At 34.3% G+C, this 27836-nt stretch overlaps 1 protein-coding gene and 1 long non-coding RNA gene across 10 annotated transcripts in view; one reads left to right on the top strand and one right to left on the bottom strand.

Annotated features, from left to right (window-relative positions):
- The window catches only part of LOC124539041, a 240393-nt gene that overhangs the window by 15181 nt on the left and 197376 nt on the right, over positions 1-27836 (bottom strand). For 6 of the 9 annotated variants that reach the window (XM_047116358.1, XM_047116360.1, XM_047116359.1 and 3 more), the window contains 10 exons: positions 17226-17396; positions 15808-15963; positions 15406-15580; positions 14373-14971; positions 13602-13745; positions 12373-12594; positions 11478-11713; positions 9822-10176; positions 8943-9737; positions 7036-7132 (listed from right to left, as the gene is read on the bottom strand). In XM_047116358.1, the coding sequence (XP_046972314.1) occupies positions 7036-7132; positions 8943-9737; positions 9822-10176; positions 11478-11713; positions 12373-12594; positions 13602-13745; positions 14373-14971; positions 15406-15580; positions 15808-15963; positions 17226-17396 (2950 nt within the window). The remainder of the gene's footprint in view (positions 1-7035; positions 7133-8942; positions 9738-9821; positions 10177-11477; positions 11714-12372; positions 12595-13601; positions 13746-14372; positions 14972-15405; positions 15581-15807; positions 15964-17225; positions 17397-27836) is intronic. The other 3 variants (XM_047116361.1, XM_047116362.1, XM_047116363.1) reach the window with 3 other exon arrangements.
- On the top strand, positions 12372-12989 carry LOC124539043. The gene is made up of 2 exons (XR_006967003.1): positions 12372-12609; positions 12859-12989. It is a non-coding gene; the product is annotated as an uncharacterized LOC124539043 (long non-coding RNA).

The following is a 27836-nucleotide window of genomic DNA, read 5'->3' as shown; positions in this document are numbered from 1 at the left end:
CTTAAAGATATAATTAAAATGAATATCGAATTCACTGTTATAAATAAAACCTAAAGTATCAAAACTGTTTATAAAAATTATATTTAAAAACCTATGTTCCAAATTTAAAATTTTGGTGTAGCCAGTTAATAGTTAGGATAAACAATAACATCAGCGACCAGAGATGACTAATATCAACTGCGACAATATTATATGACTTGTGTAAGTTACCATAACAAGAGGTCACCTTAATTGGTACATGCGAGTTTTTGTATCGATCCTAACATCGGCCATGATCTCAGTGATCATGTCAAGACTAACTAGATAGCAGGGTGTAGTCAATGCTAAACAAAGTTATAAAACCAGTTTTTTTAACATGTACTTTATATAAATTTATCTTAGGTATCATTTACAATCAGTGTTAACTTTATTACCTATCTTGTGTTAGTATAGTTATATTACAAAATATTGATTTGAATTATAAAATATGTGAGATAACATATTTAACGAGTTGGAATTTTGTTCGAATTGTTATAATTATGGTATTTGTGTGATACGCATATATGAGACCTTGTAATAACCTCTAAGCTTGTTAAGAATTTTAAATAGACGTATACGTATGTACACGTCTTAATATACCTCATTCAACGGACAATAATTAGCTCTAATGACAACATAAAAAATATGATGACAATATAAAAGAAAATACCGTGGCTGTTTTAAATTTTTACTTTCACGTGGAGAAACCTCAATTACATTTGTGGTTTTAATCTGAATAATCCACACAATTTAATTTAAACTATTCCAAAACAATGTACCGGACTTGGTTCTGCTACTTCATTTGTTAGATTTTAAATTTGAAATTTACGTCAAGAAATGGAACACAACTTTTTTTTTTTAAATTCAAATTATACAATGTATTTTTTTATTCAGCCTACTTTATTTTAAAGAGTTACGTTATATTTGATGTATTGAAATAGTTTGAGGGTTTTTAACAGTTAGAACCTAACACGAACGAAAACAACAGAACAGTTTTTAAATATATATCGATATATGACTGGCAATAAATATCTATTTCACGGTATTACGACTTTCATCTTAATTTATTATAATAGAGAGAAATTACGAGAACTGGTTTTATGATGTCATTCTTAAAAATATTCATAACAGACCAGTTATTCAAGAAACGTTACGAAATTAGAAGATATTAAATTAGTTATTTTAAAACAGTAGCTGTTTTTTTACAGTTCTGTTTTGTTTCTGTTCTACAGATGTAATTTATCCATATGTAATTTGGAGTAGCTATCCGGACCGTACAAAATTTTTGTAATATTATGGCTAAGGGGCATTGAACTAAGGCACGGACCCTATTGTTTACAAAACAATCCTTATGTCATACGTTATTATACGATGTTGAAATGTAATTTAATAAACGAATGGATCCGAATGATTATAGATAACGGTAATCATAATTATTTTAGTAATGAGCGTATTTCAGACAGCACTAAAACAAATATTATTTTCGAATAATTACGTGTAGAAATATCACGAAACAATTCGTTTCACAGCAAGTGCGTTATCGCGAACGATAGCCTAGAGTTTGCTACCCACGAAGGTCGCGTTTGTGTAAATATTTTGACAAACTTTTGGCGAACCCTGAATCACTTGAAAATTACGAAATCTAAGTAATATTACGTTGTATTAATAAATTAGGACACAATTTCAATCAAATAAATAACGAATCGAAAGTGTGAACTCATGCGCATCTAGTTTCTTTAAGAAAAGTGAGCTCAAAGTAAATTGCACTGAAGAAGATGCGTAAACGACAGCAAAGGTTTTACATTCGAATATTAAAATTACCACATATATTAAACTTGTACACGATTCACACGCGATTAATGTTGTTATATTAGCGCGCGGCACGTCTGCCGTCCGCGACGTTTACAGCTGATCTACTGTGGTATATTATGTACTTCACCTTTTCGTTCGAGTCGGAATTATCAGCGCTTGAAGCGACTGCACCCAAACTATATACCGATTATCATAAATCGAGTAGAAACAAAGCAGCCATTAAAGCGCTGCACTGTTAATGTTGATGATATCATGTACGACACGAAATCATAATTAAAACGAGCGAGTTACAATTGTTTTAACTTATGTTTACGTAGTTCAAGGAAACCAAGGCATTTATCATAAAATGAATATGGAAAAATCTAGTTGGTGGTAGGGCTTAGTTCAGACATACTGTACCATAGGAGGACTGATAGGAAGACTGTCTGACCAGCCATTTGTCTGGTTTATAATTACAGGAACAAGGAATATAATTACTCACTCATTCAATCACCTTTCGAAACGGAATCATCTCGGATCCATGGTGAAAGGAATGGTGGTATTTCATACAGTATCGATGTGTATGGGGGAAGCTACTTTCTATTAGATGGGTCATTTTTCCATTTGCGTACCAATTTTAAAGGAAAATCATGACATATTAACGCTCACTCTATATTTTAATTTTCATCAAAAACGTTTTTAACGTATTTTTTTAACGTAATTAACGTTTAATGCGTTAATGTTAAGTAATAGGATGTTTGTGCATGCGGCACATGACACTTATAACTCGATTAATTTACGAAAGACAACATATTGATAGTGAAATAAATATATTGTAGTTACAATCATACATTTCTTTTTCTTAACGCCAAAATTCCGTGAAGATAGCGTAATGCTTCTTCTAAAATAAATCTGCCGTACGAATAGCGATTACGAAGGTCGTGTGATTGTTCTAATTTAAAAATATCGAACGATATTCTACATGTACGAATCGGACCACCTTTACATACTAGTGGTTGCCCGCGACTTAGCTTTGGTGTTAGGGGGTAGGTCCGTCCTTGGGATTCAATGTTGTTTCATAGCAAATTTACACATTACAAAGTAATTTTTACGTTGATAACATTATGTGAGAATAATAATGTGATAATCAATTATTCGAGCAAACTTAGGACGAACTAATTATTTCCAGTAAAAGTAATAAATTTAAAGAAAGATTAATATAAAAATTAAAATTCAATACACGAATTACTAATATATATTGTAATTTTAGTTATAGGTTTAAATGTTATTAAATCATGTTTAACCTCATTGACTTTTTAAAACAGGATAATCAATCCATAAACTATTTTAGGTAATCATATTTTCGCGGAATTATTTAAGAATACAATACAGTAGACTTATTGAATTTCGCGTTGAAACAATCTTATTTCTTACTAATGAGTGTACATTTGTATAAATAAAATGTAACTTAATTGTAAATGAACTAATTTATATATACAACAAAAATTTGCTAAATAAAATAAAAACCAATGCGTTTTTTGTTAGATTGAGGATCCTTGAGATTGTATAAACTTAAATGCACTTTTTGCAAGTGCACGGCTATACTTTAGAACTGAGTATCGCTTACAATTACCACTGAAGGTTGTTTTTAAATTGCACACAACGAATAAATAATAATAATACTCTATTAAAACGGTTCAGAGAAACGTTTTACTCTCAACTTGTAATAAGCAAACGTTTTCATATTTTTATTGGAAAGTGAAGGCCGATCGTTCTGCTTTAAATCATTAAATGTATATTATAACTTTTTACTATCGACCAATACTTAACAATGTACTTTGAAAGTAAAATTTCTTTATAAATTGTCGACATGCTAACAGGGCGTATAAATGTAAAAGAATATTGTCGATACCAAAAAAATCGATTTTTATAAATCGATATTTAAGTTTTTTTTTAGATATTTCTGAAACCATTTTATCTTCATCTGTCTTATAAATTGCACTAAGTACTAAATTGTTTTGCAATTAAAACGTTTTCATTTATTTTTCGATTTATCCTTATCCATTAGTATACTTGTTCAGTTGCGTAACTAAATTTTTATTTCATAAGATGTAAGTATCAAAATTGCATATTGCTGTACATTGGTTGTCAATCTTGGTTTACGAGTAAGTTAGGTATGAAGTGAATAACAGTTCGAGAAGGTGTCATTCACACTACTGATGGATTTATAAATAAAAATGCCATCACGACTATAAACATTTATCGATAAAAAGTAAATTCAATGGGCGATGATTCAATAGCATCTGTGAAGTAATTAACCTGCCTGTATCAGACGGAGTAATGTTTAGTCCACATTCTAAACAATTAAGCCTTATTTAAAAGTAATTATCGACAGCCTTCGAGATACAGTTGTTTTGTAACTTTAGACAATTTATTCGTAATCATCTTGTCAATCCATCTTCTATCTACGTTTAAATAATTTATCTTATAAAAAAGGCCAAGAAACATTGATTGTAAAATTGACAAATTTAACGTAGAACAGATAAAAAACACAATATTTAAAAAATAAAACACAATATTTAAATTTAAAAAATTCTTACTTTTTCGTTTAGGGTTGGTAGAATTCCGGATGAAAATAACTAGCTTCATTGTCATCACTATTTTTATTAAACAACTTTATAGCACAGATATCAAATTATTACTGAGTAACTCTGTATTGGTGCATAATGAGATGCCTAATGTTTACTTTACATTTAGAACTCTAGACTATATGACGTCACTTTATCATGATCTAATGAATTTGGAAAATATTGCCCAATGTAATTTGGATTGAGTTATTAATTCAAATGTCAATTCATAAAAGGAAAATTTCCAATCATATATTACGTAACAATTAAATTACTTTTATAAAAGTTTAAAGAAAAACTTGGTGGTAGGGCTTTGTGCAAGTCCACCTGGGTAGGTACCACCCACTCATCAAATATTCTACCGCTAAACTACAGTACGCAGTATTTTTGTGTTCCAGTTTGAAGGGTAAGTGAGCCAGTGTAACTACAGGCACAAAGGACATACCAAGGTTGGTGGCGCATTGACGATACAAGGAATAATTAATATTTCTTACAGCGTCATTGTCTATGGGTGTTGGTGACCACTTACCACCAGGTCGCCCATACGCTCGTCCGCCAACAATAAAAAAAAATTCGCGTCAGTGATAACAATAGGAAATTATGAATAATTAATTATACCCATTGTGATTTTAAAAGATGCGTAACAATATCTTAATAATTTATTCAACTATATTTCATTCTGGTCTATTTTATGAAATCTAGTAGACGGAACAAGTTGCTAGACGGCAGTGATACGTGTTTAAGTTATTTATGAACTCCTGTGTATATATTCGGAGTAACTATTTGTGTCTGTACTTATTTGCCTTGAATGCTTTCAAGTGATGGGCCACTTAGAAGAAAAAACCTTTTAAAAGCGTTCCTTTAATAATAATATTACTTAGTTATCATTATTTATCTTGGTTTAATTTGTCTTGTTTCAAAAATAGTTGAAGGATGTTTAAATATGATTTGAAAATACATAAAAAAATTAAGAGAAAGTTAATCAGCTAAGGACACGATTTATAGATACTGATTATTTTACTGATGTATAAATACAGTTGTATACATAGAATCATGTATATTATTATTATAAATGTGAAAGTAACTCTGTCTGTCTGTTTGCCGCTATTTAACAACCAAGCCGCTGAATCGAATTTGATGAAATTTGTTATGAAGAAAACTGGAACTCCGGGAAGGATATAGGCTACTTTTTTGCCTGACACATTACAATCAACAACACTAAAACGCGAACGAAGCTGCGGGCAACTAGTGTAGATATATATTTTTTTAAACAAGCAAAGTCAAGCTTTCTAACATATGGCAACACTGGTTGCGAAATGACTCGGACGTCCTCACTTTCGTTAGAGGACCGTTCCGCTTTCGCGGGCAAAAATAGACACCGGCGAACTAAACGGCAAGGCGTGATCGCGCGCCATATCGCCGCTTCCTGGATACAAATAGGAGTTAATTTTATTTTTTTTAATGATCTCTAATACTGTTAGGAGATTAGTATATTTTGAAATCTTCTGAATCTATTTTTTTAGTTCACTAATGAAGAATATTCCAGAAGTTGATTCGTTAATATATTCGAATAATTTATGTTATGTATAAAACTAACTATGTATAACAAAAACACATCTGAGGAAAAATATACCGAGTGGTTTGAATTTCTCAGATTTCTTGAGAGTTCCACGAGTTCACTGTTTCCACTGTTTTATTAATAATTAATACGTTTTTGTTAAATTAACATCATAGTATTTGAAACAAATCAGAAAGTTCTTTGAAGAAAATCAAAAGCCTGTTTTTTAGAAGTCCTACAAAGGCGTAATAAAATACTCAGCTACTGTTATTAAAGGGCTGCCATAAATTCGGTCGATATTAAATTACATCGATTCGACTGAACGCGAGGCGAACCAGTTCTGAAACTCAAAATGAATCGTCGCCTTGATCGTGGACGAGATTGTAATACTTCGTAGTTCAGACATTTATGTACAATTAACACAATTTATACTTGGAATATGTTCCAAACCTTCTCCTCAAAGGGAGAGGAGGCCTTTAGCCCAGCAATGGGAATTTACAGGCTGTTGTTGTTGTTGTTGTTGTTGTTGTTGTTGTAACACAATTTAATGTTTTCCGAATTCCTGTTTTTGTTACGATTTTAGTAGATAACTATTCTACTATAATTTCGTCATCTATTATCTTTTTTTCTTTTTAATTAGCTATTGCTCGATTTTTTTAAATAATATTATATATTTTTTAAATTACTTAGTTACTAATATATTATCAAATTGTGATAAAAAGGATTATCTTATTTCTTCTAGTCGCTCGTAACCAGTCACAAGGCAAACCATGTAAGGAAACCGCAGCGCGACCACCGGCCGATCGCATTTTTGCGAGTAACCAGATACATCGTCGAACGCAGTTGTGGGTTAATGCAATTACGCTTTATTTAAAAATATAAAAAATAGTTAAAAAATAATATAATCCTGAGAACATGAGAATTTAAAACGTTAGTATTTATTTTTAAATTCATACTAATTTTTATTTAGGCTCTTCACGTAAATAGTAATTTTTTTTTATCTGTGCCCCAATTTTTTCATAATTAATTATATGTACAAACCTTTGACGTCTCTCTGTAAGGCCGGCGACAGAGTCCCATCAGTGAGGGCCACTTCCAAAAGATTGATGTTTTCGCGGCAACGTGTAACAACCTCCGTCTGCGTAGAATAAAAATTCAATTTGCTAACGGAAAAAAAATCGTCCAGCAGTTTTACGAATTTCAAAAATCGAAAAAGCATAGATAATAAGACAAACAGTCCCAGATAATGCACTTACTTTACACTAAAAATCTTCGTATTACTTTCAAATAGCACACAATGTTTTAGCTAATCATTTAACATGCAATAACTCAATTTATAATCTTATCCATGCAATATTTTATAGGTTAAACTATTTGCAATTGTCTTCATAGGTATTTAAGTTATAGTGCAAAGCATAAGGAATTTAAGACCAAATATAGTTAAGAAAAGCAAGTTGAAGAAAGCCCAAATGCTCTTACTAGACGATTAAAACTCTTTTTTTTTTCTATATCTGTTGTAATTTAAATAAATGTTGATAGAGATGGGTGTTAATTGACTGAAACTCCATTTTGATTTGCAAATTGAAACATTTATTCTTGTAAACATTTATACAAAATCACTTTAACTTTTTACATTTTGTAAATAAATCAATTAACAACCTAGCCCTAGTCAACATATTGTTAATACATTCACAAAATCTACACTGAGATATTGCGGAGTTCAGTCAAATCACATATTCGTATAAACTAATATTATGCGAGACAGTACTTAATTTATGTAATAAATTACACAACCAAATTAACCAGTTCATTATTCTTAAAGTTTATCGCGCAATCACAGGAAATCACGTTTCTCGATTAAATGTAGATTATAAATAAAATAATTTAAGTAACTTGGCTCTTTCAGTTTCTAAACTGTGATGCAAATGTCAACTGTGACATCTGTCATTTCGACGTTTGTTTCAAATGTCAGTCGATATTAAAGCACTGGTTACATAGAGTTATAAATTAAGCCGCCCGAACTTGCACCGTTAACTTTCATAGATAATAAATATATTACGTGAATATATCTAAAAGTTATATTTTTTCTAGCACCGAATTATTGCCACCCATATAGGAATAGAATCAAATAAAATGGAAAAAATAATAAAACAAAACAAGCTGTTAGTAAGAACCACACAACACACAAACACATGTTAGTATGTAAATTCAAACGAACAAAACTCAAAATCATAAGGAAATAAATAATATGTGATTTGAATAGGACATGGTTTTAACTTGCTAATCACTGACTAATTAAATTAAATACATTATAAAAATAGCAGTAAAACCGCGCCAAACTGGTTGTATTGAATACTCCCACACAAATTATAGGAAGGTTTAGCTGTAAATAAAGGACAATCGACAGGTGTCACTCATAGCAGATATATATAGGAGTTATATATAACATAGTTGCGTTTGTCAGACTATCACTATAAATATTATTTTCAAATGCTTATATTTGTACCTATATAAATTCTTAAATTACAGTTAACATGGAATGTATATTTTTGACTATAAAGCTTAACGTTTAATAGGCATATAGTATATTTATTAGGTAATATTTAACATTCATTATATATTATTAGGTTCATTTAGTGACTAAAGTTCCTTTCAAACTTCGCACGTCGATATCACGAAGCGATCGAAAACGACTGCGCGACGCGAACTCTAAATCGCAATCTGACAATCGCAGCGTACCGAATACGAATACTTACATACATGAGAGTAAATATCAGACAAGCCCAAGCCAGATGTCATTGGATGTGTATGTAAACTATGACTAAGATCGAGAATGCGGTGACGGCGAGGCAGATGCGCGCGCGCAGGCAGGCCGGCCGGCGCACCGTGACGCACGACTGCCAGTCGTCGTCGCTGGCGCTGTAATCGGTATCGAATTGTGCTCTTACGTAGTCGAACGCGCGCAGCAGGTCCGGAGAGGAGTCGTGGCGCGCCAGAAGCGCCTCGGCCGCCTCCAGCTGGGAGCTCGAGCGCCGCACCAGCGACTTCACGCCCTCCGACTCCGAGTCCGAGTCGCCCCAGCGGCGGCTGTGCTTGGGCGACGACGACTCGCGCTCCGAGTCCGCGCTCTCGGTGGAGCGGCGCCGCAGCTCAGACAGCACGATCTTCTGCAGCTCAGACTCGCCGTTCTCCTTGCGCCGCCGGCTCAGCGAGTCCAGAATGTCCGGCCGGTCGTTGACCTCTGTGTACTCGAGCGAGCTATTCACTTCGTCGCTCGTGAGGTTGGAGCTGTGGCGTCTGCGGCTCAGCGCCTGGATGTTTAGGAGGTCGAATTCGGGAGAGCGTTTGCTATTCTTCCTCTCGCTCTCGGAGGGCTTGCGGCGCCGGCCGTCGTTGCTCTCGATGCTTGTGTTGTTTCTCGACCTCTCTAGACTGTCCTGTAGGAACTTTTTGCGTTCAGCGCTCGACATTGACTTTTTCGGTTTACGGGACGGAGTTTCGACGGGGGAAGTTCGTGTCGGTCGCTTGTACCGCGGCAGGCTCCTTTCTCTTGACATATCCGAGGGTGGTCTGCGTCGACGGGTTCCGCTTGGACTTTGGTCATTCTCGGGTTGAGCAGATAGACTTGAGCAACAGTCGGACTGAGAGTCTAGGAAGGCTCTATAATCATCTCCGAATTCTAGAAGGCGACGAGCTGCGTCTGAATCGGGTGCTTCAGAATACGGTTCCGAGTTGTATTTTTCCTGTAGACAAGGAAATATAAACATTACTAATTTGAAAATAAAGGCCAGAAACGTGAAATATTAACATATGTAAAGATATATTACCTGATAGAAATCCCAAGCCTGCTCTGAAAACGAACTGTGTTCCTCTGTGCCGGCTGTAACGCTCTTGTCGGAGTCTTTGTCGACACACAAGTCCCACATTTGGCTGGGATCACCTAAGCTCACTGATAAAAATGTTCGTTCTCTCTCCATACTTCTAGTCAGCCTTGGTCTTACAGATCCGCCTTCCGGGCCCAATTTAAAGCTAGGAGTCATTGTTTCAGCTTCGTTTTGTTCTGGGATGGCACTATCTTGTTCCTTCGTTGAAATGTGTGTTTTTTCGATGCTTTTGCGCAGGTTCGCTATTGTAGCTAGCGGCTCGTCGCTGTCGTTCCCTGAAGTTGAGGTAGTGTCAAACCTGTTGAGAAAAAAAAGACTTATTAGAATATTCGTATCAGTCGTTTAAAAATAGAGTCGAGATGGCCCAGTGGTTAGAACGCGTGCATCTTAACCGATGATTGCGGGTTCAAACCCAGGCAAGCACTGCTGATTTATGTGCTTAATTTGTCTTTATAATTCATCTCGTGCTCAGCGGTGAAGGAAAACATCGTGAGGAAACCTGCATGTGACAAATTTCATAGAAATTCTGCCACATGTGTATTCCACCAACCCGCATTGGAAAAGCGTGGTGGAATAAGTTCCAAACCTTCTCCTCAAAGGGAGAGGAGGCCTTTAGCCCAGCAGTGGGAATTTACAGGCTGTTGTTGTTGTTGTTTAAAAATACATTTCGTTATTCGATCAGTCAAAGCAGATTATTAGATAAATACGTAAATGATAAAACAGCTTAGACAATAACATAACAAGGTGACTTAAGGTCATTTAAAAAATGTTGAGATGCAATTCGTGTGAATATTTTCAATGCTATGAGTCAACTGAACCGAAATGTATTATACCAAATTTGCAATTAATTTCTCTCCATCCGTGAAGGCACACATACATTAAAAGTATGTAAGAATAATTGCAATTAGTTATTGCTCGCATATATAAATTAACTTGGATAAATTATATAGAGCCCAGGATAGGATATATTTTAGGATTTATAGCATTCTGAAATTTCTACAAAAACTGTTTAACACATTACCTTTGTGCAGTAGTATCAATGGCCGTGAATGATTCTTCATTTAAATATTAAAAAAATATATAATTGAAATATAAATAATGTATTCAAATCATATAAAACAGCGGTCGGTAACACGCGGCCCGCGAACATCTTCCTTGCGGCCCGTGAATGTTTTGTAAAAAGTTGACAAATATATAAAAGTTACAAGAAATAGCGTCTCAAATGCAACCAAAGACATCACACTAAAATTTGTGTAAAGTCAGTTTCCTATGTAGATCGTTTACAGATTTTATTTCTTTATTTTTCTCTTTTTTTTCTAAGGCCAAACAAATAAACATAATGGAAGTACATATGTGTAAGAATTAAATTCTGTATATTTTAACAATTTCAATAGCATTTTTCTATGGAATATTACTAATTAACACTAATTATGCGTAGGTATATTGGGCTTCTAAGGTTAATATCATGACTGCGGCCCGCCTATGGTTTATTTTGCCACCTTGTGGCCCTTGTCTACCAAAAGGTTGCGAACCGCTGATATAAAAGAACATAAACCCAAAAACACACGTGTATTTACGACATTATAAATCCTACCGTACCTATTTTTCCTACTGGTAGCCGGATCGCTAGCGGCGCTCCTTTCATTCTTATCCTCGATCTCAGGACTCAATCTCCCGCAGAACGACAGCGACTTGACCAGTCGCTCTCGCCGAGCGGTGTTGTTGTTGTGGCGCCTCAGTTTCAGCCGCTTTCGTCTCAACCAACATTGCTTGTCGTTTGCTTCGACGCATGACGTACACGCCTCCGTCATCGTATTTGTGCTTGAAACGTGACCCTGACAATGTGATACACGCGTTAAGGATTTAAACGTATTTTTATCGCTCTATAGTGCAATGAAAACAATACATTTATCTACCCTATCTTAGCAATATATAAATAAAATACAATGATTAATCCTATCAAATTACATAGATATTGATTATGTTAACTTTGGCGATATGGTTGCAAGGGTAAACTATAGTAACTAAATATTTTAATAATAATAATCAATACGTACAAGTCTTTGACTATATCTCTTAAGGATGTGCTAGAGTTTATTTATTTGTGGATATCTCCGTAAGACTAACGATGAGATATTATTTAGAATCAATAGATATACAAAATACATTTTCAAGGTCATTTGCCATTTGATTTTTGACGACCTCCATGGTCGAGTGGTGTGTACACCGGTTTTCATGGGTACGCTACTCTGAGGTCCCGGGTTCGATTCCCGGCCGAGTCGATGTATATTACCATTAGTTTTCTATGTTGTCTTGGGTCTGGGTGTATGTGGTACTTCTGATTTCCATAACACAAGTGCTTCAGCTACTTACATTGGGATCAGAGTAATGTATGTGATGTTGTCTCATATTTATTTATTATTTATTTATTATTTGGTTAGGCGTATAATTTGACAATACAGTATTCTAGTATGCTAGGCGCCTTATCCAATACCTGAACAGTGGTGGAACTTCCTCTCAACTTAGAGCTGGAGTTGCCTGGGGTGACCCTCTGCGAGGCCAGCGTGTTGAGTGCCGACTCGGATATGGACATGTTGTGCATGGCGTCGTCGGTGGGCGTGCGGGCGAGCGAGTGCGCGGCGCCGCTGAGCTGCGACAGGCACGACACCGACCACGGCCGCGCGCTGCCGCTGTTGCGTTTCTTGCGCAACTGCACCTGGTTAGTCACCATGTTTTTTTTTTTTTTTTTTTTGTTTTTTTTTTTTTAAACTTTATTCAAGTAGGCTTTTATAAGCACTTTTGAATCGTCATTTTACAATTAAGTGAAGCTACCACCGGTTCGGAAAGTAGATTCTATCGAGAAGAACCGGCAAGAAACTCAGTAGTTACTCTTTTTTAACATTTAAAAAATACAACGTCATGTTAATTAAATACAATTATTTCAATTAATGTATCCTGCTTGGAAGTCAACAGGTAACAGGTGTTCGTGTGCCAGTGTCGAGTTACTGAGTTATTCTCACAAGATGATACGAAAATGAACATGAACGACTGTCTTGTGTAAAACATATTTGAGTTTTTATTAACAAACAGTTATTACGTATATGGTTTCAAATGGTGCAAAATATATAATCGAAGTGAGTAACAATTTGAACGTGTGTTATCAATCAAATAGGCTATTTGACAAAGCGAAAAATAAATTGTAAATTATTGTAATCAGTGTATATACAAAGTGTAGTTAAAAATTGTTATTTACCAACGAAAGTTGAAAATAATACTCAATTTATTCAAAAATCCATGAATAAAAATGCATTTTTTCAAACGTTTGTCACGTGACACAAATCGCTCTTGATTGGCCGGGCTTATGATGAAGTCACTTTCTTGTAAACTTTGCTTTTCTACTATATGTAGATTAAAATACAGAAAAGTGACGTCACCGACCTCATTGTAGCGCCATATTGTGCACGTAGCGTTTTTGCGTGCTATTTAAATATGAAATTTTTAATATGATATTTTTCGACAATTATGTACTAGAAATAAAAAAAAACACAAATTTTACTGAGTTCCTTAACTCCTACTAAATAATATAAAATGGATTTTAAAAACCAGTCAAATAGCCTATTGCCAACACCGATGGTTACATAGGATGACGTCATATCACATTAGTTAAAAAAAAACATAGATCCACATAGAACGAAGCTTGATTAAATATAAGGTGTGAGTTACCTTAGCGTGATGGGTCGGAGTGACGGTACAGGTCGAAGTGCTCATGTCCATCGAGGAATGGATATTCCTTTCCTCGGATGTTAATGACGTGTCAACCTCGCTTTCCGTCGTATATTCGCCTGACGCGTCGTAACTTTCTGTACCCTGGAATATCAAATTATGTTTATGTTTAATAAATTATGATTGATTATGATTTCAGTCTCGAAGTCGAGATGGCCCGGTGAGAACGCGTGCATCTTAACCGATGATTGCGGGTTCGAATCCAGGCAAGCACCGCTGATTCATGTGCTTAATTTGTCTCTATAATTCATCTCGTGCTCAGCGGTGAAGGAAAACATCGTGACAAATTTCATAGAAATTCTGCCACATGTGTATATAATATGTTCCAAAAACCTTCTCCTCGAAGGGAGAGGAGGCCGTTAGCCCAGCAGTGGGAATTTACAGGCTGTTGTTGTTGTTGTTATTGATTATGATTTGATTGAGTGATTTGAGTTTAATAAATTACATATATTATACTTTTACAGGATATTTTGAACCGTCATTTATCAACCAGTTTTAGTGAAGATACCACCGGTTCGGAAAGTAGATTCTACCGAGAAGAGCCGGCAAGAAACTGAGTAGTTACTCTTTTTCAACATTTAAAAATAATCATGTTAGTTAATACATATATGTAATTTATTACGGATTTTATCAAAGTGATCATTGTTCAAAAATAAATTGAAGCGAAATAAATGATATTATAAATTAAATTATTTTCTTTTTTGAACCTACCTGGTTATCACTTTTGCCGTCCGAACTCTGATTCAACCATTCCTTAATCCTCGACATTTTCGCTCGACTGACGGATTTTCCTTCCTCCTCGAATGTGAGTGGTTTTAAATTTCTCGTATTTTTCTTTTTCGCTAATTGCTGTTGTGCTTGTTTCTGAACTAATTCCTCAGCTTGGATCACGAGTCTTTCGATATCCTTACATCTGGAGTTTTGATCGACACGAATAAGATCAGGGGTTGACGATTCTAATTTAGGTTTCGGCGACGGGGCTTTCCTCTCATCGATGGGTAATTCGCACTGAATTTCGACTGAGGACGTCATTATGTCCGTGGAATCTTCGTTGCCAATTTTGGGGCCATCGACGTAGGTCCATTCTTCCTCCGAGGATTCCTCTTGCGATTTCTCGTCGGTTTCAATCATTTGCCTGTCTGAATCCGTGTCGTGATGTCTGAAGTAGAACGTGGCACAATTTTTCGATTTCCTATCCGATTGGTTAAATTTTGAGGTATCTACGGGTTTTTTTCGTTTAACTACGGTCGGTGGTGTTTTCATTTCTTTTGGAATTTCTTCTACGATATGGCATTCGCGTGCGTTGATACCTGTAATGTGAAATAAATGATGACTGTGCTTCGTAACGTTTTAATTTCTTTTGTTATTCAGTTGTTAGTAAACAAGACGCCATTCTCGGTGAATGCCATCACTTATAGAATAAACAAGTAATTGTTTTCAATTCAAATGAGCCGGAGAAGATACGTGTTATATTTTCTCATGTGAGAAAATGAAAGTTAAGTGCTCGTCATTCATATACGTCTATTGATTACCACTAACGTTTATGCAAATTTATGAAAGGGTATTGTTGCAAGAGTCATTACAGATGAAAGTTGAGGAAACGAATGATTGGTTTCGAGAACTTAGAGAGATACGCCGTGAATAGATATCATGTACACATCATGATATCTATTCACGATAATCATCAACGAAGACAACGTAATGGAAAATATTAAAACCAATATATTTCTTTGTATTATTTTACCGTCGATTTGGTCCGAAGCCGCCGGTACTGTTTGGTCGGTTTGTCGTGTGTCGACGTTTTCGACGGACGGCACGCGAGCGTCGGCCATCGTGATCTCCGTTTCCCTGACAAACTCCGACTCGCAGTCCGAACCGAAACCGCGCCACGTGTACGTTATAGCATATTCTTGTTCCTCCTGAAATTTTAATACGTCATCACTAAATTTATATAATAATAAAACAGTTTATTAATGATGATAAACTTGCAGAGTGTGTTACCCTAATTGGTTACCTTTTAAAATTGGATATGTAATTTAAATATTGGGTACATCAATCTTGCATTTTCATTTAATACAGTGGGTTAATCTTGCAAATTGTGATTAGGTATTTAATTCTGATTGTTTCCATTATAAAAATTTATTACCTCTGAGGCGGATTGGCGGCTATCCTCTGAGCTGTCCCGGTGCCTCGCATTGACCGGTGTGCGTTGTCTCCGCGGCGAACCGCGTCTGCTGAGTCTCGGTTGTTTTAAGGCTGGCTCGTCGTCACTATCGCTCGCGACATCAACCGGTGCGTAATTCTGAAAATATAAAATTAATCGTTTCAAATTTAGAAGAAAAAACAAATATCTATTATTCGATTATGTATATTCATGAAACACGAACATTGAAAACTATCGTAGATTTATTGAAATAAAAACCGAACAGCCTAGATTGTAATTATTATACAATATAATCGAATTTGGTCATAAATTATATTAGTTAATTTCGACCTCACGCAAGTCTAGCAGGGACCTTATGAAATTAACATAAATAAATAAATTTCATTTTGTATAATTAAATATTTTTCTAAAGATACATTGGGTTTTATTTTTAAATTTATCGTCAATAAATGTCATTCCAGATTCAATTAAGATTTATTACCCTCAAATAATATAGTCACACTTATCCTAGAACAAACTTTATTGAATTAGGTCAAACGTTTCCAAGCGACCACAAATCACAACACGTATCCCTCGGGGCATTATAGAATTATTTATAAGAACATTAGCGTGAGTTAACCCTGTAATTTTATTTCAAGTTGATGTTTAAACCGAGAACCCCTTTTTACTAATGTGATCTAAGAGATTCGTGTCAATGCTGAGGGTCATATTTTCAAACAGCACAGCGGGTGTTTGATTGCTGCCATTGTTGTATTTCGTGCGAAACTCACAAAATGAGCAACGCTTCGAATTGAGGAAAATACTTAAGGGGTACTATTTTTTGCACCGCTATTAAAATAACCGGCATTAGTGCTTTATTAGAATTCATATTTGAAAGTCTTTTTTTTAAAACTACTATTACTGAGCTTTGAATTAAATACGATTATATAAGATATCGTTCAAAAATTAATTATTTTCGTCTAGACATAGTTAATATGACAAGAAAAGGCGATTTAAAACGGCGCCGAGTTTGTGTTAATTTTAGATGACAATGATTGCAATAAATGAACATTTTTTTAATTGCATTTAATGCTTTAGCGACTGCAGATTGTTGAGCAATTGTTTGATAAATAGATTCTTTTTGTCAAGCTCACTTTCTTCATTCTTGCGGTCGAAAGTAAAAATGCAATGCAACGAATGTTGCATAATTCGATGGTTCCAACTTTTTACGTGTCGTAGTTTTTAACGATATTATATCGATGATGAAAGGCCAATAATTTTTTTATTGACTTGACCCGGTCTTTGAACCCAAGTCCTTGGATAAAGAATCTACGGACTAATGAGCTAGCCATTCGACCAAGAAGGCAGCCTGATCGTTTTTACGAGATGATAAAAAATATAGTTTGCTAGTAAAATTTTACCTGGTTATCTGTCTTCGCGAGACAGGCTTCGAGATGGCACTGCCACTCGATAGCACGAAGGTAAAGCAGATGCCAGCGCCTCTCTAGGGCCCGAGCGACGTCTCCGCCACCGCACAACCGCACCACAGAGCTTACAATTCGACCGTGGCATTCCACGTCCCTTTGCAATACCTGGAATTAAAGTCTCCATTAATATTATGCTCATTAAATTTAGGTATATTATTTATTTTTTACATAATATATCAGTATCAATTCGAAGCCTAAAAGTATTATATAAAACTTACGTTTAATGTAAAAGAGAAAATTTAAGCAAGCATTCATATGTATAATCGATTAAACATTAACAGTTTTAACAAAACTATCGGCCACGAAATGAAACAATGCGAGAACACTTCCATTTTTTTATAACATAAAAGAGTCATTCAATTTCGCGCTTGATTTAATCGATAAAAATACATGTCGATAAAAGATGTCGACATTTACCGAGTCGTTTCTATAATGAGATGGACCGTAACATAGATTCGAATCAACATAACCGCTATACATTCATACAAATTACCGTCAATGCAGTTAAACGTATTGATTGCTGACTAAATTACATTTATTGAGATCGTTGGCAGCTATTTCTATTTCGATTACATTTGAGAAAACGAATAATTCGAACGAATTGAAAGTATCCTCTCGGAAGCGGTGAAGGCGAACGAGTCAAGAACATAGGTTGTGGGTTACCGAATTGTTAACTTTATTACGCGATCACGCGTCGCCGTAATTCTTTAAAGTAAACAGAAATACAAAAATCTTGTAACAAGAGAAAGTCGTTATTAGCCAATATGTCGTAACACATGGATTACCCATTGCAGAAAAATTAAATCAAACAATAATAACTATGATAGCTCTCAGTCACCTATTATGCGGGCAATGGGCTCACAATTTACATGACCCTGAACTGTAAAAATTACACTGCACTCACAAATTATTATTATTTTTTATTTTTATAAAGGCGATTAAATGTGCAGTGATAAATTTCGACTTCGCCCATAGACAATAGCAATACTTCATGTATTGTCTATGGGCATGAAAGTATATGCCATCTCCCTAACCCCGTCGATAAGCTATTAACTACGGTATCTAAAATCCCCTATAAACCAGAACACAGAAATAAATAATAAGATAAAAGACACGAGTAGTGATGTTCGGCGGTCGAATAATTGATCAGTGGGAACCCAGTGCGGACTGGCACCTCGCACCGGGTATTTGATATCAGTGCATCTAAATTGACGTTGGTCAACGTATTCTTATCGGTAAGTTTATGCTTAGAAATGAGTAAAACGTTTATAATAAAAATAAAACGAACCATTACAAAGTTTACTTTTTACGAGAAAACGATAACAGCAACATAAAAAGTTAGTTAAATTCCAACACCTATAGTTATTTTATGTAATGTTATTAACAAAATTATCAAAATTTGAAGTATCTGTTTATACGTATTGCCTTGTAAAAGAGATATCAGAATTAAACATATTTTGTAAATATTAACGGCGCACTAAAATAATATTTAAAAAAAAGGTATTAATGCTCTCAGCAACAGTGATTCCCTGAACGATTTCAGTCATAATAGGCATGTGAAGTAAGTACGGAGATAACATCATAAGAGAAAATACAAGGATGTGAGCGAACATAGGTTTTGATTCGTTAAATCATTTTATTCATAGTAACATATTCTGGTGGAACGATAATCGTGTGTGACGGATCAACATATATCCGAGGTACAAAAGTATTACACGATATATTATTACGAGCTGATACTGAGAATCAATAAGTAAAAAAAAAACAAATACTTTATATTCATAAGCCTGGTAAGTGACTTGAATATTGACTCAATACAAAAGAAAATTAAAATTATACATAATTATCAAACAAACACCTTTTAAATGTATATCTAAGTCTAAAACCAATATTTATCAGCATTTAAAGTAAATATAAAATCTAATATGTACTTAGTGTTTTGTGTGTGAAGTCATCATTGTTTATATAAAATATACATATGTATTCGTTAATCCAGACTTATGCCGTAGACAGTTAAAACAAACAACGATTGATTCTTATGTCTGTTTTCAATTGTTGTTGACACAAGTTTTTATTGCCATTGATATATTTATAGCATAGTCATACATAATTGGTGGTAGGTACTGTAGTTTTAATTATAGCTACTTATTTTTTTTATGTACAATTAAATGTTCTTCGCATAATAAGTATTTATTTACCACAAAAACTAACAATACGTTCAACACCGGTCTATAACGGTATTTGTATTTTTAATGACAAAATTGGTAACTTGCTATAAACCTACTTGATGTTAGGGTATTAATAGTTAGATGCAATTATTTAGCGATTAGTAGAAAGAGTAGAAATTTTGTCATTACCAATACATCGATAGAGATGAGGGATTTATTAAATAAAATGCTCAGGCCTCTTTTCGTCTTCATTTATAGCGGAAATTATTTATAGTTAATCTGAGAAGCCTGTAATGCTGTTTCTTGGATAAACATGTGGCAGAATTTCATATGACACATGTAAGTGTCCTCAAGAGGTTTTCCTCCACCGAGGACCAGATGAAGTATAGGCTCAACTAAGCATATGTAAATATGTTGAATTTGCTTTATACGCAATCTATAATCATCGGTTACGATTGACGTGTTCTAGACATATACATAAATAAGAGATAAAAAAGAGCCTTTTTGTATGTTTTTTGTATTCAAGAATTCCATTTACTTATAATACATACCATAAGAGCTTTCAACTCCCTACTCTATTGGTATTTGATTGAAGCATGATAAAATCATACTCATCTCCGTATCTATTGTTGTGGCGAGAGCATTCTGTGGCCAATCTCATTGTAATCATAGTTTCATCATCAACAATGAAATGTTATGTAACTGGTTGTTATCAGTGACCTTGTTGGTAGTCGATAATAATACACGGAGTTGAATAGAATCGATGGTTTGTTGACCTAAGCGGATCACAGATACATAAAAACGCGCTTCTCGTATTATTGTTCACGATGACATTGGATACGATAAAGATATTTGACTTTCCCTCGGGAACTGTCATTCGAACTGGAAAAAGTTTCAAAAAATTATATTGTTTGAACATAGGTATATATAGTAGGTAAAGTCATGTGTGATATTGATGTCTTATTTAGAATTATTATTATTAAATCAATTATAAAATACGAAATTAATACAACACAAAATTAATTCATATTTTCCATTTCACAAAAACGTACTTTTGTTTCATTAAAAATTAATCATCTAATGAAATACGTTTCCTTTCTGCGAACTAGAAATACTTGATTAGTCAAATGAATCAATGATTCGAGATACTAAATCGAAGTTAGAGTTATCGTTATTGAGTTAATATACCCAGTTATTAATATAATAACTGGTATATTGGACCTAAAGTCAGATAATCTCGACAATTGTCGTAATTGTTCCACGTTGAAGTGAAAGTTGACCATTGTTTTGTAATCATAGCGTTTGTACGCCACTGACTATTTTATCGAGGCATTTTTGATAACGAACGTCAATGCGCTGCGATTTCATGACACGATATGACACTTCAGCCAAATAATAAGGTATTGCAGTAAATTATTATTTCTTAACATTTCAAGATAATATCGAATGGAATTGTAAATAATAATTATGCACTGTTCAATGTTGATAAACAAAATTTATCAATAAATACTTCATTGGGGTATTTATATGAGGAATTATAAGAGTCGAATGTATACGCGTTGAACATAATTTAGAAGAATTTATAAAGTTTTCGTGTGTTAAATGAGGTCAATGACCGTACAGAAAAGCACAAAAACGGTTTGCGCAATGAAATTTTTAAACAAAAATTCATAATACCGTTAACAAAAACTTATTATTATAATATTAAAGTATGAAAACGAATTAAATGTGATTCGCCTTGAATTTGTTACAATATTTGTATACTTAAATATATTCATATAGTTCCTATTCACGTAAGTTCAATGTAGAAATACCTTAAAAACTAACGTGTAACTGGGTTATCGGGTCTAATAGGACGGTTGTAGTGTTTCTGCTGAGAAACACAAACATAACCCGCGAATCGCCACACACGATGCAACAAAATTACAAGTTTAAATACCAAGAGGTGCGAAGTCAAGGTTGGATGTTGTTAACTATTTAACGATGTCGCTACGGCATTTAAAACGAGATAGAATTCGTGATATGCCAATTTATGGCCGTGAAGGACTAACGATATCAAATACATTTCCTCTTTAACATTTTCTTCTGTATATAGCGGACGTGACGTTACGATAGGAATCGCAAAATTTATCGATTGACTAAAGAATCATTGCAATGATTTTTAAAAGGATTAAATCTAACTAGCGACCCGCCCCAGCTTTGCACGGGTGCAATTCTGGTACCAAATATACTCAAGATTTTTCTTTTTCTTAACTATATTGTACATGACTGAATTATATACAGAAACCTTCCTCTTGAATCACTCTATCTATTAAAAAAAACCGCATCAAAATCCGTTGCGTAATTTTAAAGATCTAAGCATACCTAGGGACAGACAGGAGTAAGCGACTTTGTTTTATATTATGTAATAAAATAATGAATGATATATGCTATGTAAAATAGGACTTTAGTGACGCACGGCTCAACTATAAGACATTTTTGATGATCTTTATAATAAAAGCGATCGGATTTGTGAAGTCGTGACTTAATGGTAGCACTTCCGTACATCTCTTCAACTTTTCAACTAATACTCTTAATAATAAGTCTCAAAGATCAGATCTAATCTTTTACTTTTACTTTACTAGAAGTCCCTCGAACTAATGGAGGTTAACTTATTATCTCAATACAGCCTGAATGTTTTATATTCCTTAATAATTTATTAAATATATTTTTGTATAATAAAGCTACTGTTTCTCAATATTATAGGAAGGACGATGATAAATACGGAAATAATAGTACGGATTATAATAATTTAATACATTATCATCTAGTAACAGTTATTACTGTACCTCATGATGTAAACTGCCATCTCCATATTAATGCGCGACACCATCGTATGATAACTGTTCATTTAGCTAACATTCATGATTAAGTCCCGCAAAATTATCTCGCAATGTAAAGATCTGATACGCGTAATTCTATAATATTAACTTAAACAGGTATTAAGTGGCTTATATTATTAACATCATTGAATTAAACTTGGGATTACGTTTACGCCATACACCTTATGAAAGCAAAAAGATACAAAAAATGGATGTTAGAATATAATAGTCACAGCCTGCAAATTTCCTAGCGCTGGGCTAAAACCTCCTCTCCCTTTGAGGAGAATTTCATCGAAATTAGGCAAATGCAGTTTTCCTCACGATGTTTTCCTTCATTGCCGAATTTTAAGCGATGATAGCAGATACGCGCTCTAACCACTGAGCCAGCTCAATGTTTGATTCATACATCGGATGTTAGAATGTGTCTGAAATAAAATTTATCTCAGGCCTTTTAACTAGCCCGTCAGGATGCCATCCCCCATCAGATATTCTACCGCCAAACAGCATAATACATAATGATGCTGTGTTCCGGATTGGAGGTGAAAAAGCCATTGTAACTAGAGGCACAAGACATATCTTAACTCCCAAGGTTAGTGCCTCGTGTATGATGTAAAGAATGGTTAATATTTCTTACAGGACTAATTCTATAACCATTCGTGACGACATGCTATTTGATCCACAAAAAATCGATCGGCATAAAAATTGGTACACATAAGAATGTCTTTTTTTATGGTATAGCTTTTTGTACTGCCCATATTTTTGTAACTTATCTATAGTTAGAGTGTTTACACTTCTAAACCATTCAACTGACGCTCATACACTGACAAGACAATCCGCCATTTTACTGCTATTATATATGATTTATGACAAAAGGGTGTAAAGCTATTCATATTTATTTTATTTTAAGAAACGTTACTTTTGTTATAGATGACGTCTTTAAATTTTAATGTTGCTCAACAATAAAAACGGAAATAATTCCATTGTAGGTTATCACTTTGGTAGTTAATAAAAAACATTGAATTTTTTATTGAAAACGATTTCATATTTATAATTCGTGTTATAGTTAATGAGCTTTATGTTCTACGTTGTAAAGGCTATATTTGAACTTATCTGATAAGTTTTTTGTGCCTACAAATTGATAGTTCGTGGTTCGTGGATCGCGCCCTAAATGTTTTGAACGCTTTTCCTTGTTGGTAGTTGATAGATGCAAGCAATGTTTGTGTTAATGGTGTTATTGTATTATCGTCTTTATTACATTGGCTTTAAGATTCCTAGTGTATCCATACTATACGCACATGTTCGTGACCATGTATATCAAGGTTATGCAAGCTGGAAGCTAATAAGAATCCCCGTTGAAGTCACGATTGTATTGTAAGGGATTTGTATTGTGTCGATGGTTCAACGTTTCTAAGTTTCTAATATTTGATGATAAAGGTTTTTTTACAAAATACACATTGTATATTTAAAAAGTCATAGCGTGTTGTTTCAATTGGTAACTTCTTTGTCGTTTAATTTCGCAATTCATCATTATGTTAAAATATTATATAGCAGTTTGTTATCTGAGCTAATACCGTTACATTCTTAATAATATCTTTTGTGGGACTTTTTACTTGTAAATTTCTTATTTAAAATCATAAGACAGTTCAGCGAGCTGGCCACCTGTTCGTAAGTAGACATGGGCACTGTAAGATATATTAATCATTTCTAATACCGTTAATGCGCCACCAACGACGAATAAAGATGTTCTATCCTTTGCTTTTAATTACACTTGCTCGATCATCTTTCAAGACCTATTGAATAGAAGTACCAGGTAGCTCTTGCACAGATAATAAAATCATACATGGCTCATTCTATTTTTTTTAATAGATATTTTATTATTACCATCGCTTTCGATACTATACGCCGTTGATGTGTTAACAACTGCCTTCAGTTCATTGTATCCATCTAAACGTTACGAAATCTTTAATTCCTAGTATTAGACGTTGTAATTGGCATCATTACTGGCCATTGCTGGTTGGCCGAAGACAAGGCTCGTGCCAGTTCGTTCTGAGAACAATTGTTATTTTGTAAGCGTTGATTTTATTTATCCTATTACATGACGCCTAAAGACGTGTTTCGTTCGTAATTGACGGCTGTAATGATATATAAGTATTGTTTTGAGTTCCGGTCTCGGACAAAATTTATTCGGTTTCAGACGCCGAAAATAGGCAAACATTGCTATCAATGCCTAGTCTTAAGATTTTTTTCCTGAGTATTTCTTGTTATTATCTCTTATTTCTATCTTTTTGAGTAACGGAATATTTAGAAGTTCTAATTTACATTATTCCTTACTTCAAAGACCACAGATAAATTATTTTAATGACTTATAAATGGCTACAGATAATATCAAGTACATTCGCTCTTAATACATGCATATACATTTAGAAAAGCGGATATGAGAAGTATTTTTTTTTAAATCTTGTTCTAATTTTTTAAACGATTAATGATAATAATTATGTATAAGTATACGTAAGTTGATTTATGCAATGTAATCTAGAAGTGTCTGGGCGTATAATTGCATCCATCAGTGTCATTTATATATCATCTGTCACGCAAACACTTTCTATATATATTTTTTATTAATACAACAATAACCTTTAAAAGAACGAAGTTATATTGAGACTGGATGAATCACAATGTATTATAGAGTTATATTACATTTCACTGTCAGTTAACTAGATGGCCGAAGGAGAATCCGAAACACGCATAAAGATTCGATGATTGGAAGTTAAGTGTAATTAATAGACGTATTAATTTATAACTTTCGTCTCTAATACAAATTGTGTTTGAATGAGATGATTGATTTTTAATGTCATTTTTACGTATGGTTATTTCGATTTCAAATTCGCGTCAGTAGTGGTAGTATTACAGGTGCGAAAGTAAATCAAATCGTTTCCTCGGAAATGTCCTTTATTAATGTGCGATAAAGTTGCAAATCAGATGTCAATATGACATCAAGGTCCGGCGCCAGCGAATGCCGTGGAAGTCATCGTCCGCCATCGCCGGAATTAGCCGAATACGATGACGAGAATAGACGAATGGTCAGTACCCGCTTCCAGTAAATGTTAGAGGCATTGTGCGGTCACTGGCGGTATTAATCATAAACATCTCGGGGCACAAACAATTGTGTAGTTAACCCTGTTTCTTGAATGTGTTAAAGCGGTACGAGTGAATGTTTTGCAAAAAATGACACACTAATGTTAGAAGACCGGTTATACGAAGATCGAGGAACATGTTTGCGTTTTGTATATGTCAATACATGTTTTAGATACACAAGTGATAAATAAGAGCTCTATTAGATAATTATATAGAGGCAATTAAAAATATAAACCGGTAGTTACGTACACAATTAGACTAGCTGAGTAGCAAACGTTAATAATCAAGAGGTTCGCGTTAATAAGGACGGTGATACACATGATCGTATTTAATGTAGAAAAACATCATACAAAAACGTAGTACAAAGCGACCGGTCCGTCGTGACCGGTTGTGTGAATTGATTGCGATTCCCATAAGCGTGAGCACGGCTGAACGACAACAGATACTTAATGAGATGCTCGACAAAAAACTTGGAACTTTCCTTAGGGAGTCGGTACACTTGCATGGCCCTCGGCTGAGATGAAGCGATTCATTAAGTACCGATATATGAACCTTACGATTTCCATTAATTCCGGACGAATGCATCAATGTAATGACTGGTGAAAAGTAAATGAAATTATGTGTAACACAGATAATTTTTTTATCAATTCAGACGATGATAATTTTTCAATTGTACAAACACAATTTAATAGAATCAGGTCGCGTGTAAGAAAGAGTCAAAATACATATATAACAAAACCGCGATGCCTAAAGTGAACGATTTTGTACGAGTTGCAAATGTATACAGGTACTTTAGCATATTTCTTTGTGAGCAAATTGAGGAAGCCAAACAAAAAACGGCGACGTTGCTCCGCTGGTTAAAGTTATTTAGAATACTTAGTAATTGGAACAGCCAAGGCTACCTACACCTCGGTGGTCTTAAATTGCGATTTTAACGTTTTCTCGTGCACACTGACCGAATCATTGCATAAATATACTTATTTTCTAGGTTCTATAGCAATTCTAGTATTTTTAGATTTCAGATTACTTTATAACAAATACGCCTCAAAGATGATGTGATATTTTTGTCGAGTTCAAAAATATTTCTTACGTAGTCATGAATGCCTTGGTCAAGACCGTTATAATATGGGTTATGTCACCACAAATGGCGGGACAAATGCTGAACAGCATACCTATTCGCATTAATACATTTTCCCAGTAACTTTACCTGCATTATGGTATCGGAACTTATCAATTTACCGTTAATCCGCCACGGTATGCGAACTGCAATAAATCCATTATGAGATAAAAAGTTATAATTTATCTGTAACAAGATAAACTGGTTACAACAGCTCAGCAGCTTTTGTATGGATAAATGATTTTCTTTGGCATTGTCGATTATAATGAATTATATTCACAATGCAAGGTTATTTTAATCGTTCAAGGTCGTAGCGATTCCTTCGATTGCTATTAACATTAAGGGATGTTTTTGATAGCCAATAGAGTCATTAGACTTTCTTTTATATTTACAAGGGAATATCAGTAATACAATACTAAGTTAGCCTCCGGTTTGTTTTTGTAAATGTGATTAAATGATTTTAACGTATTATTTCAAGAAAATAACATGGTATGGGCATGTTATGCGAAGGAATGAGGAATATTGGGAGGAAGGTCTTGAGCATGAACGTGGATGGATATAGAGGAAGGGAACGACCAATGAAACGATGGATGGATTGTATGAAAGATGATATGGCTGGAATTAACGTTACTCCTGAGTTGACATCAGATAGATAAGTATGGAAGAAGACATGCTGCCCCGCCCCCAAGTAAATTGATATAAGGGCGTGAGGATATTTAAAGTAATCGCAATGTAACCCTATTGCGGAATGAGAACTTTATTAAATGTACCGGTGACACTTTTGTCCGCAAATAAACAGCACACGTGTGTGACGTTTCTACGCGTATTTATCAATAACGCTCAATCATGCAAGATCAACGCCCTATATCCACCTCTTAAGAGACCATTTTATACGTTTTATATTCCGAATTGAGCTCTTTTTGACTCAAACAAATGTCATGTTTTATATCATGGAAATCTCTTCAAGAAATGTTACTAGAGAAAGTAGTCGAGAGTTATTAACAGAGTGAAAACCGTTCATTTCCCTCATCTTATTAGGATAACTACGTACATAAAAATCTCTGCAATTATAAACGAATCAAGAATTCAATTAGATAAACATGGAATTCGTGACCGATGATGGAGCTGATGTCATATGTTGATATGTCGGAAGCATCGAGTACACGTTTCATATATGAAATAAATAACCATTCAATTTTTATATTTATTTTATAAAAAAAGTAATAAATAAGGCATATTATCCCATACACTATTCAGGTTAAAT

The sequence above is a fragment of the Vanessa cardui genome, chromosome 21 (assembly GCF_905220365.1).
Source record: "Vanessa cardui chromosome 21, ilVanCard2.1, whole genome shotgun sequence".
NCBI classification, from domain to species: Eukaryota; Metazoa; Arthropoda; class Insecta; order Lepidoptera; family Nymphalidae; genus Vanessa; species Vanessa cardui.
Note: the sequence above shows the minus strand (reverse complement) of the source record. Positions and strands in the feature narration are given on the sequence as shown.